The sequence below is a fragment of the Thamnophis elegans genome, chromosome 14, assembly GCF_009769535.1.
Source record: "Thamnophis elegans isolate rThaEle1 chromosome 14, rThaEle1.pri, whole genome shotgun sequence".
Taxonomy (NCBI): Eukaryota; Metazoa; Chordata; class Lepidosauria; order Squamata; family Colubridae; genus Thamnophis; species Thamnophis elegans.
In genome coordinates, this window is record NC_045554.1 from 26,732,732 (window position 1) to 26,749,594 (window position 16,863).

Sequence of the window (16,863 nt, forward strand, 5' to 3'; positions counted from 1 at the left end):
TGCTTCGCTCTCCCATCAGCAGGGATGACTTTTCTTTAACAAAATAAGGGAGAGTTGGAAGGGACCTTGGAGGTCTGCTAGTCCTACCCAATGCTCGAGTACAAACCCTTCTACCATTTCAGACAAACACTGTCCAGTCTCTTCTTAAAAACCTGAATTTCTGAAGGCAAGCAGTTGCACTGATGAATTGTCCTCCCTGTTAGGAAGTTTCTCCTTAATTCTGGGTTGCTTCTCTCCTTGATTAGTTTCCATCCATTGCTTGCTTTGTCTTGGACAATTTAAGTACTGACCAAAGATTCAGAAGAGCTACTTCAGTCAAAGCACAGAGCAGAATAAAAATAGAAACCCACACTTACATGCTTCATTGGTTAAGATCAGGAATCTGGAGAAGGGGAAATGAAGAAGGGCGTATCAAATGGCAAGAGCCATTGAATAAATGACTTAAAAAGTTTATTTTTTTTTAAAAAAAACCATTTTTTTTAAATCTGCACACAGAGAGGATCGTCTTCAACCTGTGGGAATAATTTATTGGCCACATTCCACAGGATATCTTTCTTTTTTTTAAACCAAGCAGACAGATTTTATTATTAGCACGAAGCAAAGCACGAAGCAAATACAAGAGGAGTATTCACATACCACCATGGCTTCTACCCCCCCAAGATTCTGGAAGGTGGAGGTTTTCTCCGTAACGTTTTCGATGCAATGCTCCAAGGGCTCACCAAGACTATTCCGTATTACAGGGAGTATCTTAAAAAAAAAAAAAAAAAAACGCAACCACCCCACAGGTAGCCTATAGCGCTGTGAATCCGGCACACTTCATTCATCCTTTTGGACCTGATGTCCCTGGTTGTGTTGACTTTTAATTCTAGCCCATCTGTTATCCAAAAGTATCTAAGCCGGGCTCTCCAATTTTGGCCACTTTAGGCTTGGCGGGGAATTCTGGGAGTTGAAGTCCGCCAAGCTTGAAGTTGCCAAAATTGGAGACCCCCCCAATCTAATAACAACTGAAATACCATTTCAACTACGGAAAGCAAACATTTTCCTTACTGCGCTTCTCCATGTAGCTCTGGCCCCTAGGATGCCGAAACCTAGTGCCTTCCAAATTAAGTTGGCAATGATGGCAAAATGAAAAAAAAAGAGAGAGAAATTCCGGATAGGATCCCGCAGTCTTATCCTTGCTAGCCAAAGGACCGGCTGTTACGGATGGGAAGAGACTGGGCTTTTGAGAAAAAGAAAAGAAAAGCAAAACGGCGCCAAGGTAAATACTGAATAAATATTTCCAGCATGCTTGACTAGACCATTCAAATCTCGGTAATGCCCCATACCCTTTTCCATTCTGTGAGCAGGAAATCTGCAAGAATGGCTGAAAAGTTAGAATAAATCTCTTTCGCAAAGTAGGAATGGGCTTCCGGATAAAGATCTCAAAAATGCCGCCGTCCAGGCTGAGAATGTTAGAGAAATGAAAATTTACAATGGAAACACTGCGTCAACTGTAAATATTGCAATTGCTTATTAGAAACACTTATGTTCTTTTTCAGTCTCTCCAGTCTTAGAATATTGTCTGCAGGGGGTTCCTGATGATCTTCCCTACCCAAGCGGCACCTAGAAAACATCTCTGCCCCATCCAGGGGCCGCAGGTGAATATACCCAGGCTCCTGCCAAGGGAGAGCGTAAAGAACTGCTGCCTACTGACAATGGCTGGTCCTCCTGCTGGATGGCACTCAAGATGGCTATAACTGGTCCCTTCTTCCCAGCAGGTGGAAGACAAACTTAAGCAGGGGTAAAAAAAGAACTTGGAGGAGGAGGTACAGCAGCTGTGGGCGGACAATTCACACCACTGGCACTTGATTTGGCTCCATATGGAGGGCGGCAAGATTTTGCGAACAAGAATTCGACTGAAGGAACCAGAAATGTTCTCAGGAAGTCACAAGAGCTAGGTTCCTTGTAGGACATGGCTGTATCCTTAGATTACAAGCTACGAATCATAGCATGGACACTGCGTGGTAGTTTTCCTACAATGGATGAAATGTACATTTGAAAAATATCACGGCCTCTGAGGATGAAAGGGGGGAAGCCCTCAAAGCGGAGAGAAAAAGGTCTGTTGAGTGGAGAAGGACTCAAGTTCACCATCTGTGGAGAACATTTTCATGCTACATATACAAAAAAAACAACATTTGTATCGAACACCCGAGAGAAAGCACCCAAACGCATTATTACCTGTTAAGCCAACGGGTTTCATTCACAGCCCACACAAAAAGACAATTTGCCAGCAGTCCTGCAATTGTGAAACTCGGGGGGGGGGGGGCTATAGAGACGGCCCCCTCACACCCGACACTAGTCTTTCATGACCACTGTCCCCACCAAAAGAAAAAAAAAAAGAGGAGTTTAGGATGTCCTCAGAGAAACGGTTGCAGGTTGATCTCTGCAATGTAAAATCCGGTTGGGTGGGAACCACAGGAGTCCCAGTCCTCTGATGGAGAGATGGTGGTGGTGGTGGTGGACCCATCCGTACAAGGAACAGAAGAGAAGATCAAGCTTTCTGAGTTCCTTCATTCCTCTCTTTCGTGTTGGAGGCACCCCAACAGGCCTCCTCTGGAGCCCAACACTAATGCCACAGGCTGTTCTGGGGGGGTGACCGGGAGGGCTTGTTTAAAGAGGTGACCACCAACCCAGCACTAAGGTCCAGGCCTCGTCCTTCTTTCTCCTAGAGCGAGACACAAAAAAACACTTGTCAGGTTTCCGAAAGATGCCCTAATTAATTCAACAGCCTCGAGCCAAGTTTCAAAAGAAATCCAGTCATTTATTAGGAACAACCTTTCGGCAATACCCAAGCAGAGTCAGATCTGACCTCATGTAAGTTATGGCTGAACTTTGCTCCCATTTCTCCCTTTCGCTCAGTCTGTGTCATAAATCACATTATCCAATGAGGTGCTCCAGCAGGCTGCAGAATTCCATGCTTCCCAAGCCTGCTGTGGAAATCTGAGATCTGACTCTAGCCGAAAGTATGTGTGGAATGCGCTCCCCCCCCCCTTTCCTCACATGACAACTTGATAACAGACATGGAAATGCTTTACGAGTTGACATACACTTCAGTTCAGGAGGTATTTGTAAAGTACAGGGGTCAACAACCCCTGACTCTGGAGCCACATGTGGCTCTTTCATCCCTCCGCTGTGGCTCCCTGTCACTGGTCAGCGCCACAATTTTGAGAGGAGCTTCCAGTTGGGAGGGTGGGGAGAAAGCACAGCGCGCCAGTAGGAGACTCTATGGCCAGGGGTGGGTTTTCTGGTCAGCTCCACAATTGATAGGGCTTTTGGTTAGGACAGGTAAAGGAAAAAGGACGCCATGCTAGGAGGAGACTCTATGGTGGGGGAACCGGACTTCCTGTTGGCTCCAGAATTGAATGGGGGGCTTCCGGTTAGGATCTTTAGAATACTCTTTGAGTGTTTAAGGTTGCCGACCCCTTGACTAGTAGAGATGAAAAAAGGGAAGCATTTTTTTTTATTTTCTCTCAAACTCTGGAGTAGAAATCATAAGGCCATGTAACCCCTCCTGTAAAAAGTAGAATATTTAAACTACCATGGAAAGCGAGGGTTTTAGTGATCAGACACTGCTGGGAGGAAAGCTGGAGGGCATCTCAGAGGTTTCTAAGGGATCACTGGTCCCCTACACAGCTGCCTGCTCTTTCTTATAGAATAGAGTAACAACGTTAGTGTCTCTTTGAATGTACACTAATCGGCATATACTGAAATGAAATTTCATCGCATGCAGCTCTCAAAGGGTCTCCACCTCCAATATACACTACGTAAAGATGGCAAAACAAATAATACAAAATAATTACTATACCTACATATATTATATGGCCCAGAGAAACAACACAGTATAGTTTGGATGTATATATGCACACAGCGAGAGAAACGAATCTTCTGAGTTTACCAGGTGGATAGATGGCCCAGGGAACAAAGCTATTACAGAATCTGGAAGTCCTGCTAGAAATACTTTGAAACCCCCTCCCAGAGGAGAGCAACAGAAACAGACCATGAAGTGGGTGGGTGTGGGGTCTCTGACAATGCTTTGAGCTCTAAGCACATAGCACTTATAAGCCATATTCTGAATAACAGGAATAATCTTCTCTGCTGTCCTTACCACTCTCTGTAGGGACTTTCTATCTGAGGCACTTCTCTTTCCATGACCCAGGAGAACCATTGTTAATGGGAAAACATTACCCCAGGTCAGAGGGACCAGCATACTGGTGTTCAGCACTCACTCTCCCCCCTCCGCCCAGCTGAGTTCTGAAATACTTACAGCTCTGTAATCCAGGAACATCTCTTTAAATGCCAGAAAGTCAGTGAACGTGAGAAGCATATCAAAAATGTCTCCAGCTATTTCATCCTTGTGCTGCCTGCAAGTGAGGGATTCGGATAGGTGATTAATGTAGAAAAGGTATTTGACAGTGTAAAGGATTATAAAATTTGTTCTGGAACAATGAAGAGGAAAAACACTACAGGTAATCCTTGCTTAACAGCCACAGCTGGGTCAGGCAACTTGGTTGATGAGTGCCGTTAACAGTCGTTAAGTGAAACATCATGTGGCCATGACTGCGGTTTCACTGCCAGCTTCTCCACTTGCTCTGCTCGTCAGAAGCCAGCTGTGAAGCATTCAAATGGTGATCACATGACTGCAGGATGTTGCAACAGTCATAAGTGTGAGGAGTGGTCATGAAGTTATTTTTTCAGCGTCACTGTAACTTTGAATGGTTGCTAACAGGATACTCTTAAGCAATGACTACCTGTTACTCCTTCCATAAATGTGATTATGCAGAAAATGACAGGGTTACTTAGAATATTTCCAATAATCCCTGAAAAAATTACATCATTACTATAATGAAGAATTAGACAATAAGGAAAAAGGCCACACTCGTTCTTGACTCTATGGGGCGGTGCTCATCTCCGTTTCAAAGCCGAAGAGCCACCGCTGTCCGACGACATCTCCGTGGTCATGTGGCCGGCATGACTCAATGCCGAAGGTGCACAGAGCACTGTTCCCTTCCCACCAAAGGTGATTCCTATCTTTCTACTTGCATTTTTACGTGCTTTCAAACTGCTAGGTTGGCAGAAGCTGGTACAATTCACGGGAGCTCACCCCATTATGCGGCGCTAGGGATTTGAGCTGCCATCCTTTCTGACTGACAAGCTCACTGTCTTACTCACTGAGCCACCGTGTCCCTACACTGACATTAGCTTTGATCTAATCTAAAAAGGGAGGACAATCAGCATCATCAGAGGACCGGCTATCCAATTTTCTTTACACTTCTCCAAGGGAGAATGTAACCCCAAAGCCATCGGCGTGTGAAATGGAATCCCTGCTTAAGGGTTCTGTCTTGAGATTGGTTCTTTCGTCGCCGTGTTCGGTGCCAAGCAATCCTGAGTTGTGAAATTAGAAATCAATTGCTTTGGCTGATCCCTTAATGCAGTTCTTGCTCGTGGGAGACTCTCTGAAGTCATAGCAGGGAGGCAGACAATCCCCCAGTCCATATGGGGCTTAGGAAATGCAATCCTCTATTTAAGATTAGGCCCCTAGCCTGCTGTCAGATGCCACCTGCTAAGGGTCTGGGGAACATTTTAAGAAATGAATCGAGCGTCTCCGGCTACCACAGATTCTCCCCATCCACCGACTTGCAGCTTCTTCTCTCCAAAACGTTTCTACCACTTTTTTTACTATTAGTTCTGGAAAGTAATTTACTACAGGACAAAGCTCTAGGGCAGGGGTCCCTAACCTTAGTAACTTTAAACCTGGCAGACTTCAACTCCCAGAATTGAATGGGAGTTGAAGTCCGCCAAGGCTTAAAGTTGCCAAGGTTGGAGACCCCTGTTCTAGGGAAGAGTTCCGCTTTCCTCCTTTGTGAACTGGCGGAGGGGGGACGTTTCCACTTGAGTGTGGCCAGCAAGGTTTATGTCTGTATGGCATAAACCGGCAGGTGACCTTAATGACTCGCTAAAAGAATGCAAATGACCAGCTGTCCGCAAGAAATTTGTGCAGCTCCATCTGCACAAGCGGCGTACGTGTGTGATGGCCGGTCACACAAATGGAGTGCGTCATTTGGGGTTTCCGCTGGTTTGCCCTGGACTGGGCGAACCGGTAGTGGTGGGAGGCTCCACCCACACACCCGGAAGCTTCTGCACATGTGTAGAAGCATCGCGCAAGTGTGCAAGAGCGCAGTAGTAAAATAAATTTAAACCCACCACTGGAGTGCGTTTGCACACAGCTACGTCATGAAAGTGGGGATGTGCATGCGCTCGCCCAGTTTCTGCAGCCCAGTTGCAAACACCTCATAGCCCACCAGTTGCCCTGGACCAGAGGTTGGGAGCAAAAAAGACTAGAGATTCCAACACAGATAGCCCTCGACTTATGGCCACAACTGAGCCCAAAATTTTTGTTGCTGAGAGAGACATTTGTTAAGTGAGTTTTGCCCTATTTTTGAAGCGCGGTGGCACAGTGGTTAGAATGCAGGCTACTTCTGCTGACAGCTGGCTGACTGCAATTTGTCAGATCGAATCCCACCAGGCTCAAGGTTGCCTCAGCCTTCCATCCTTCTGAGGTGGGACAAATGAGGACCCAGATTGTTGGGGGACAATAGGCTGACTCTGTAAACAGCTTAGAGAGGGCTGTAAAAGCACCTTGAAGTGGTATGTAAGTCCAAGTGTGATTGCCATTTGCCCTTCCTTCTTTCTTTCAACAAATTAACAGAGTTGGAAGGGACCCTAAGCTATTTCTGACAGATGACAATCCAGTCTCTTCTTGAAAGCCTCCAGTGATGAAGCTCCCACAACCTCTGAAGGCAACTTCTGTTCCATGGGTCGATTGTTCTCACTGTCAGAAAATTCCTCCTTATTTCTAGGTTGAATCTCTCCTGGATCAGTTTCCATCCATTATTCCTTGTCTGGCCTTCAGGTGCTTTGGAGAATAGCTTGACCCCCTCCTCTCTGTGGCAAATATTGGAAGACTGCTATTGTGTCTTCTCTGCTCCTTCTCTTCCCTAGACTAGCCATGCCCAGTTCCTGCAACCGTTCATCGTATGTTTTAGCCTCCAGGCCCTTAATCATCCTGGTTGCTCTTCTCTGCACTTTTTCTAGAGTCTCAACGTCTTTTTTCCTTCCTTCCTTCCTTCTTTCCTTCCATCCATCTATCCATCCATCCATCCATCCATTTGCAGTGTTTAGAGTGTAGTACTGCAGGCTGATTCTGCCCACTGCCAGGAGTTCAATCCTGACCAAAGGCTCAAGGTTGACTCAGACTTCCGTCCTTCTGAGGTGGGTAAAATGAGGACCCAGATTGTTGGGGGCAAGAGGCTGACTCTGCTTGGAGGGGGCTGTGAAGCACTGTAAAGCGGTAGATAAGTCTAAATGCGACCTTTCTTGCTACAGTCGTTAAGTGAATCTGGTTTCTCTATTGACACTGCTTGTCAGAGGGTTGCAAAAGGAGATCACATGACCCAGGGACCCTGCAACCCTTACAAATATATGTAAGTTTCCCAGTGTCTGAGCTTTGATCATGTGACAGGGGGGTGTTGCAATGAATGTGTGAAAAACAATCGTAAGTTACTGTTTTCAGTGTCGTTGTAATTTCCAAATGGTCATTAAACAAACGGTTGTAAGTCGAGGACTACCTCTAATCCTTTTGTTCCTGTTGTCAGTAATAGATGTCAGGGTTCATCTTATTACTATTTCCCTAGGAAATGAAATCTTGCTTGTTTGTAGGTGACCAAATACTTATTTTCCACCATAATTTGCAAATAAATTCTTTCCAGATCAGACAATGTGATTGTCTGGATTTGTTTTCTCATTTTGTCTCTCATAGTTGAGGTCTACCTATGATGTCAATTACAGGCCTCTCTCATTTTTTTAAGTGGGAGAACTTGCACAATTGGTGGCTGACCAAATACCTTTTTGCCCCACTGTGCATATATATGGTGGCACCCCAGGAATACGCCCATCCCAATGTGCCATGAAACCCAAGGGCAGCAGCTCACCTGCCCAAGATTCAAAAGGGGAGAGAAATAATTTACAGAGAGTCCTTGACTTACAACAGTTCGCTTTTCACACTTATGACCCATGGTCATAAGCATCCCCATGGTCATGTGATTTGCATTCGGATGCCTGACGTCTGTCTCACATTTGTGACGGCTGCAGTGTCCCGGAGGCTCATGTGTGATCACCTTTTTGTGATATTCTGGCAAGCAAAGTCCATGGGGAAGTCAGACTCACTTAACAATGGTGTTGCTAATTTAACAAATTGCACTTAACAAGCGTGGCAAGAGAAGTCGTAAAATGGGGCAAAACACACAAATTTCTCACTTCACACCATCAATTTGGGGCTCAATTGTGGTTGTATGTTGAGGACTCCCTGAACAGAGGAAAAACAGAGGAAGACGTCAGAACAATAAAGAACTCAACCAACTTTAAACATAAAAAACAAGGCAGAAACACGACTTACTGCAAAGATAAGGTGAAGGCCGACATGTTGAAACCAGGAATCCTGTCCAAAAGTTTCGCTTCAATGTATTTTTCAACTAAGCAGATCTAAAATGAGAAAGTTTTATTTATTGCCTCCTCCTTGCATTTATACGCCGTTCCAATTGTGCATGGCATACACACCTGGCAGCCATAAACCAGGTTACAATAATTAAAACTATGTTTCTCAATCCTGGCCACTTGAAAATACCTGGACTTCCAATTCCCGGAATGGTAACCTAACAGGTAACCACTGAGAAGCTAAAGGTAACCTGGAGATAATTCAGAGGGCACAATACTGATTTACAGTCTCTCTGATGGCTGAACGTTTTAATGAATCTGTGGCAAAAATAAACCCTCTGCCCTCTGAATTTGCTATTGAAGGTACAGTTGTCTGATAATGAGGATGTTACGTTTAATGCACTTTCTTTTTCAACGACTCAGCAATTGAGAACGCATAAGAAGAGTGGTCAAAGGTACAAGCAGGTGTACTAAGTGCCAGTGGAACGGGAAGTAGATTAAAGTCAAGTTTGGGCCAGCTCTTTGATAGCTAATGACAATCTAGATCAGTGATGGCTAACCTTTTTATCGTTGTGTGCCACACCCATAATGCAGTGTGTGCCCACCCCCCATGCATGCACACGTGACCCCCGCATATCCTGCACAGCAAAGACCCGAAAACCAGCTGGCCAGAGGGAGGCGCATGCACATAGGCAGTGGAACTGAGCTGGGACGATGGCTCATGTGCTCGCAGAGTGGGCTCGGCATGCCACCTGTGGCACGCATGCCATAGCTTCGCCATCACAGATCTAGATTGTCTTCTTGGCAACAATATGGTGGGCAAATCCACAGCTCTGGGATCTCCTGGTAATGTGACAAACAAATACTATCCGTGTCCATCCTTGCTTAGACTTTCCGAGATCGGATCAGCTATAATCTCCACCTCTTTAAGCAAGTTAAGTAATTAGGGAAGCAAATGCCGAACTAGCAGGAGAGAAAAAGAATCTCATCTTGTGATGGAGGGAGAAACATTTCTGTAGGTAATAAATCCTGGGGATTTGGTAAATAGGATTTGGAGATGGGCCATACATTGCTCTTTTTTTTTTTTTAAAGGAACTATTCCTCCTTATTTAACATCATAACATTAATTGTATAGGTAGTCCTCGACTTACAATGGTTTATTTAGTGACCGTTCAAAAGTTACGGCACTGAAAAAAGCATTTTGGAACCGGGCGCCGGAAGTGATGGGCAAGCATGGGCACATATCCCTACTCGCTACTTCTGCCTGCTGCTCCCGCAAATTGAGCTGTGCGCAGGCTTGCCCACCACATGCATGGAACAATCCCCGCCTCTCCCCCCTGATGGTCCGGAAGGCTGAAAAGGTTGGGGAACTCGGTTCTACTACATCATACATTTCTCTGTGTTTGAGCGAAGTCAGAATACGCATTCTTGCCCAGTTGGAACTTTTAGCATCTTTATAAATGAGCCAAACAGCAATTCAACCTCGTGTGGGGGGGGGGGGAGGGAATCTTAGCCGTATGGACCAAAAAGACCACAACAAACTTACATATTCATTAAAGATAGGTGTGTAGACCAGTTTATTCTCCTCTGTGTCATCAAACTCTCGGTAGTATTTGTCCATGAAGTTTCTTTGTATTAGCTGGAAGTCATCATCTGAAATCACAAAAATAATGTGTTAAATAGGGTGGCTATTTAGCTGAGAGACAGTGAGCCCATTCTTCAGGCCCGCTATGCTCGACTTGCCATCCAGCACATTGTGCTCTGGGTCAAGCATGACAACAGCGCAGCTGCAACTTGTGGGGGAGGAGAAAGGTGCACCATCTATGCAACCACTTCCATGTTTCACTAGCTAGGAAGGCTCTGGTAGGAACAGAATTCTTGGAAGTAAATCTCCTTAAGTCTTTTGGAAGTCCCCTTGGAGAAAGGACATCTATTCCCTGGAGCAGGGGGGGTCAAACTCAAGGCCCAGGGGCTGGATCCGTCCCCTGGGGTGCTTAGATCTGGCCTGCGGGGGCCGCCCTGGAAACAGCGAAGGACCAGCCCGCGGTGCCTCTGCCAGTGAAAACTGAGGTCGGGAGGGCTTTGTGGGGCCCTCCCAAACTCTGTTTTTGCTGGCAGAGGGTTGCAGGAGGCCGTCGCAGCCAGATACGGAGCTCAGGAGCCTGTTTTTGCTACAGAATGCTCAGGCCACCACAACCGCCCCCCGACATGAGTGATGTCGAGCTGGCCAGGCCCACCCACCCCCCTCAAGATCAAAGACAACCCTGATGTGGCCCTTGAGTTTGACACCCCTGCCCTAGAGAACTTGACAGGCCTACAACAGTGTTCCCTTTATGATGAACATAATGGTTTACCATATTTTTCGGACTATAACACGCACCGGAGTACAAGACGCACCATGATTTTGAAGAGGTAAATTTTTTTTAAAAGTTTTTGCACTCAGCAGGCCTCCCTCGTTTTTGGAGAAAAAAGGGGGCATGTAGAGCTTTGGGAGACTCTTAAGCGTGCTCCTGGGGGCTGGGGAGGGGGCAAAAATGAACGAAAACAGCCCGGTTTTCACTCATTTTTGCCCTCCCCAGCCCCTAGGAGTACTTTGCAAGCCTCCCAAACCCTCTGCGCATCCATTTTTGCAAAGAGGGCAGGGTTTCGGAAGGCCAAAAATGCTGTATTCGGTGTATAAGATGCACCCAGATTTTCTCCCTCTTTTATGGGGGAAAAAGGTGCATCTTATACTGCGAAAAATATGGTATATAGGAGGAGTGAATTGACATGAAGCGGACTGTCTGATCATTCCAAATGCTGGCCTGATCGCGGAATCTCATCAGGTTTGGCATGTCGTTCGAAGAGCCCTGTTCCAGATAATGTGTGCAATGACAAAACACAGATCAACTCTGTCTAGCAGACATTAAAATGAGCGATGCTGAAGATGGGTTTAAAATCTTCCATGGAGTTGGAAGTAGTAGATTTAAGCAGCCGTCTAGCAAGGATCAGGGCTTCAAGTGTCTTCCTCAGGTAAAGAGCAGGGCCAAAAGAAGACAAATGTCTCTGGACATCCTCTCATCATTCTGGCAACAGTGATGAATTCAGAGGCTTTTGACCCCGGGGCAGAAGCAATATTTATAAACCAGGTCAAAAACAGATGACCTCCTGGACCAGCAGGCTCTGGCCCACATCAGAAGCTTCCCTTCATGCATCCTTAGAAGGAATTGAGGGTAGAAGAATCAAGAGAGGCACAGAGTTATTCTCAGAAACTTGGGATCAGGTAAAGGTAAAGGTTCCCCTCTAGTGCTAGTCATCCCTGACTCTAGGGGGCGGTGCTGATCTCCGTTTCAAAGCTGAAGAACCAGTGCTGTTGTAATGCCAAAAGGCACACGGAACGCTGTTCCCTTCCCACCAAAGGTGGTCCCTGTTTTTTTATTTGCATTTTTACGTGCTTTCGAACTGCTAGGTTGGCAGAACCTGGGACAAATAATAGGAGCTCACTCCGTTACATGGCACTAGGGATTCGAACCACCAAACAGAACACTGTTACCTTCCACCAAAGGTGGTCCTTATTTTTCTACTTGCATTTTTTAACGTGCTTTCAAACTGCCAGGTTGGCAAAAGCTGGAACAAGTAATGGGAGCTCACCGCATTATGCAGCACTAGGGATTCGAACTGCCGACTTTCTGACTGACAAGCTCAGCATCTTACTCATTGAGCCACCCTTGGGATTACTGAGGGACACAGCTTCTGAGAAGTCAGGTCTTCTCAGAGGCAGTCATGCTCAGATTAGAGCAAGGCACATTTGATGCAGAAAACAGCCTGGCTTGGAATATCTGTTGTAGCAACATTGCTCAAGCACGATCATGGCTTGGTACAAGGAGCGTCCCCATGTTTGAGTTGGCTTCCTCCTCTTCATGCTGTCTTCCTGGTAAGCTGGACGGACTACATTTATGACTGTGAGATTAGGAAAGTATATATATATTTAGGCCTATCAATCAAACACAAGCTGTTCTTTATGAGGCTGGAGTGCTGAGGGAAGACTTTGGAGGGCAGTATTAACTATTAAAGCCAAGCTCACCCATTACAATGTCTTCCAAATATCCGACAATAGCATCGAATTCAGCATCAGAGGGCGACGAGCTGAAATAAAAAGACGAGGCATTTAGATTTCAGCAGCCAGGGAAGGTGAAATGCACATTATGTAAAATCCCCCATTATAATTTCGGACAAATGACTGCCTAATCTCTTCTTAAAAACCTCCAGGATGGGAGCACCCACAACTTCTGGAGGGAAGCTATTCTACTCATCTTTCTCACTCTCAAGAAATTTCTCCTTAGTTCTAGGTTGGATCTCTCTTGAATGATCTTCCGCCTGTTATTCCTCGTCAGGCCCTGTGGTGTCTTAAGACAGTAAGTCACTCTTCTCTTCTTTGGGACAGCCCCTCAAAAGTACTGACAATTATGTCCTCCACCCTCAATCCCTCTCTTTGTTAGGTTAGACCAGGGGTCGGCAACCTTAAACACTCAAAGAGCCACAAAGGTCCTAACCAGAAGCCTCCTGTTCAATTCTGGAGCTGACCAGAAGTCCGGTTCCCCCACCATAGTCTCCTCCTAGCGTGGAGTCCTTTTTCCTCTACCTATCCTAACTGAAAGCCTTATCAACTGTGGAGCCAACCGGTGACAGGGAGCCGCAGCAGAGGGATGAAAGAGCCACATGCGGCTCCAGATCCCCTGGGTTAGACATAGCCAGCTCCCTCAACCGTTTATCATATGATTTTGCCTGTAGAACCTTTATCATTTTTGTTGCCGTTCTCTGCCCTCTTCTTAGTCAAAATATCTTGGGAAGCCTCCCGTTCCGTCTACATCCCCCATTCCAAAGTTTTCCCCAATTGGTTGTTTCAGGTTCCCAGAGGCTCCACCTTTCCTCTTCCCTTAACCACTCCAAAAAAAAGAACCAGAATTTTCATTCCACCTATAGAAGATCACAAGGCTGGCTGCCACTCCCAATCCTCCAGCTTGTTGCTTTCCTTACATTCCCAACGAAACCGCATGCCTTGCAGGTGTAGAAATAAGACTTACATGGATACACCAAAATTCTCTTCCTCTAAAGCCTCCATTGTTGCTTTGGTACCTGTGTTTATGAAGGAAAGATTGGAATATGGGTTGACTCGTTTTCGGAACCCAGGACACATCCCAGACACCCAGGGGTGGGGTTGAAAAATTTTAAGCAACCAATTCTCTGCCCGGTTACTGGGTGGACATGGCCTAGTTGGCTTCCTACACCATGGTAGTAGTGAGGGGCATTTTTCCCCTCCCCAGTCTCCGGTGGCTTTCCTCGAGCCTCTGGGACGGCAAAAACGGCCTCCTCTGGCCTCCAGAAACTGGAAATGGGCCTGTTTCCAGACTTCTGGAACTTCCGGGAGGCCTGTTTTTTTCCCTCCCAGATGTTAATTTTGCTCCTTTGGAAAACTTTTATGGCAGGGTGTCAAACTCGATTTCATTGAGGGCTGCATCAGGGTTGTGTCTGACCTTGGGGGGGGGGGCTGGGTGGGCATGACCATCTCAACGTCACTTGTGCTTGTCATAGCCCAAGTGCTCCGCCAGTAAAAACAGGCTCCCAAGCTCCGTTTTCAGCTGCGACGGCCTCCTGCAGCCCTCTGCCAGCGAAAATGGAGCTCGGGAGGGCTGCACATGGCCCTCCCTAGCTTCGTTTTTTCGCTAGCTGTTTTCGCTGGCAGAGGCACCTTGAGTCAGTCCTGTGCTGTTTCCAGGGCAGCCCCATGCGCCGGATCTAAGCACCCCGTGGGCCACATCCAGCCCCCGGGACTTGAGTTTGACACCCCTGTTTTACGGTATTGCCATAGACATGAATGAGGTGTGTGACATTGGGCTGAGCAATGCAAGATCTCCAGAATTTATTTATCAAATTTACATAGTTGCCCATATCACCAAAGGCAGCATACCACTAATGGGAGCAATGAGCATGGGGAATTCTGGGAGATGAAGTCTGCCCATTTGGCAGTCATCCAGACGAACCAACGGGGATCCTGTACCAATGTTTATATTATTTGTGGGCTTTTTATCAGTAGAGGAGAGCTATAAAAGAAATGTCAGGAATGCATCCGCTGTAATAAGTCAACCCCTTTAGGCTCAGGCGGCTTTGCAATGCTGCTCAATCAATTCATCTAATTAAGTTACAATTAAATAAGTATTTTCCTTTGGGCTTGGAGAGCCTTTGAAATGCTGCTCAATCAAAAAGAAAATTGTAAATTAAAATACATAGGTTCTTCAGGCCCGGGGCCCCCTTGAAATGCTGTTAAATAAATGAATACAATCAACTGAAATAAACCAGAATAAATCAGTCCTCCAGGCTTTTGAAACGCCTCTACATGATTAAATAAACAAACATAAGTAAATAGGTGGTTTTAGGCCTGGGGCAGCTTTGAAACATTGCTAAATTAATAGAAATAACTAGATTTACAGGGGTCCCCAAACTTGGCAACTTTAAGACTTGTGGACTTCAACTCCCAGAATTCTCCAGCCAGCACAGCTTTTTTATATAATTAAATTTAAATTATTATATAGGTAGGTGTCTGTGTGTGTATAATTTAATTTATATTATTATGATAGAGAGATAATTATATTATATATAATTTAATTTAGGCCGCCCAGAGATTTAAAACCGATTTCATTAATAGCGGGAGCTCAAGGTGAAAAAAAAGGCAGACACCCACCCCCTACCCCCAAATCGGGGTTGCAGCGACTCTTTCCTATCGAAACCTGCCCTTCTTGACTCGGGAGATGGAGTCTCCCGCTCCCAGCGTAGTCTACTTGCGGCCACACCCGTGGGCCAGATCCCCTAACCCCCCTCCCTTCCCATCTTCAACAGCGCCATGGGACCCTTCTGTGCCCGGGTCTCCGCGCTGCTCACCGGGATCAAAGCAGAAACGAAGGCCGCCGCGGGGCCGATGCCGCCGCCATCAAGTCCGTTAAAAGGGCCGCGGCTTCCCCCACCTCCCGTCGTCCGGGCAACGGCCGTTTCCGGTAACGCGAGCTTCAGCCATGAGCCAATCGGGAGGAAGCGTGGGGGAAAGGGCGGCGCTTTTTTTGTTCAACAAGGAAAGGCCAATCAGAGGCGGGGGAGGCGGAGTTTTTGGCTTCTCAGCCTTGCAAAGGAGCGGCTCTCCGTCTTTCTCTGGCTGGCGGGAGAATTCTGGGAGTTGAAATCCACAAGTCTTAAAGTTGCCAAGTTTGAAGATCTCTGGCTTAAAACAATATTGTGCACGCTTCCTTAAGTTGTTCAAATATTTACCGATTTGTTTTGGGTCTGCTGTGCGCTAATGAAATGTACTCACAGCTTGGGATAGACACCATTCCCTTTTAAGGTCCTGAATCCAATGGAAAGGAATGAATTCAATGATCACTGGGGCGGCTCATCAGAGTAGAGCTGGAAGGGATCTTGGAGGTCTTCTAGTCCAACCTCCTGGTCAAGCAGGAGACCCTATACCATTTCAGACAAGTGGCTGTCCAGTCTCTTCTCAAAAGGCTCCAGTGATGGAGCACTCACAACCTCTGGTGGCAAGCTGTTCCACTGGTTAATTATCCTGCTAGGCAGTTTCTCCTTAATTCCAAGGTTGCTTCTATCTGGGTTAGTTTTCATCCATTGTTTCTTGTTTTGGCTATTGGCAGCACTCTGCTTCGTTGTCCCTGTTTTCTATAGCATGGGTTAAAATTTTTGAACCCTGTTCCAATGATAGCATCCTAACAGTCTTCCAATATTTGAGGGGCTGCCACAGAGGGAAGGCAGCATCCGAAAGCCAGACAAGGAAGAATGGGTGGAAACTGATCAAGGAGAGATTCAACCTGGAAATAAGGAGGAATTTTCTGACAGTGAGAACAATCAACCAGTGGAACAGAAGTTGCCTTCAGAAGTTGTGGGAGCTTCATCGCTGGAGGTTTTCAAGAAGAGACTGGGCTGACATCTGTCAGAAATGGGGTAGGGTCTCCTGCTTGGGTGGGGGTTGGACTAGATGACCTACAAGGTCCCTTCCAAATATGTTATTCTATATAATGATTTTCTTCAGAGTGAATTTAGCATTTATACTATACTATTAAACATTTATTATTTGTTTTGAAATTTGTACTCATCATTAACAGCTCTGAATAGAGTAGGAAAGAGGTTGAAATGAAACCAGAATGAATCAGTCACGTATTTTGAAGATAATTAGGAGACACTGCCTCACCCATGTAGCTATCAGTCTAGAACAAATCATGGATTATCGTATACGGAGGGCAAATGTTGACTGAATGCAGAGTGCAGAACAGCAGGTGCAAATATTCTGGGGTGAGC

At 46.1% G+C, this 16,863-nt stretch overlaps 1 protein-coding gene across 1 annotated transcript; it reads right to left on the bottom strand.

The window, feature by feature from the left end:
* Positions 1-750: 750 nt before the first annotated feature.
* ARL2BP (ADP ribosylation factor like GTPase 2 binding protein) lies at positions 751-15,537 on the bottom strand. The gene is made up of 7 exons (XM_032231347.1): positions 15,445-15,537; positions 13,593-13,644; positions 12,593-12,654; positions 10,076-10,182; positions 8,492-8,577; positions 4,304-4,400; positions 751-2,704 (listed from the first exon to the last, which is right to left on the bottom strand). Exons 2-7 carry the CDS (start codon positions 13,628-13,630, stop codon positions 2,606-2,608), a joined length of 489 nt encoding a protein of 162 aa, XP_032087238.1. The 5' UTR covers positions 13,631-13,644; positions 15,445-15,537; the 3' UTR covers positions 751-2,605.
* Between the last annotated feature and the right edge of the window lie 1,326 nt (positions 15,538-16,863).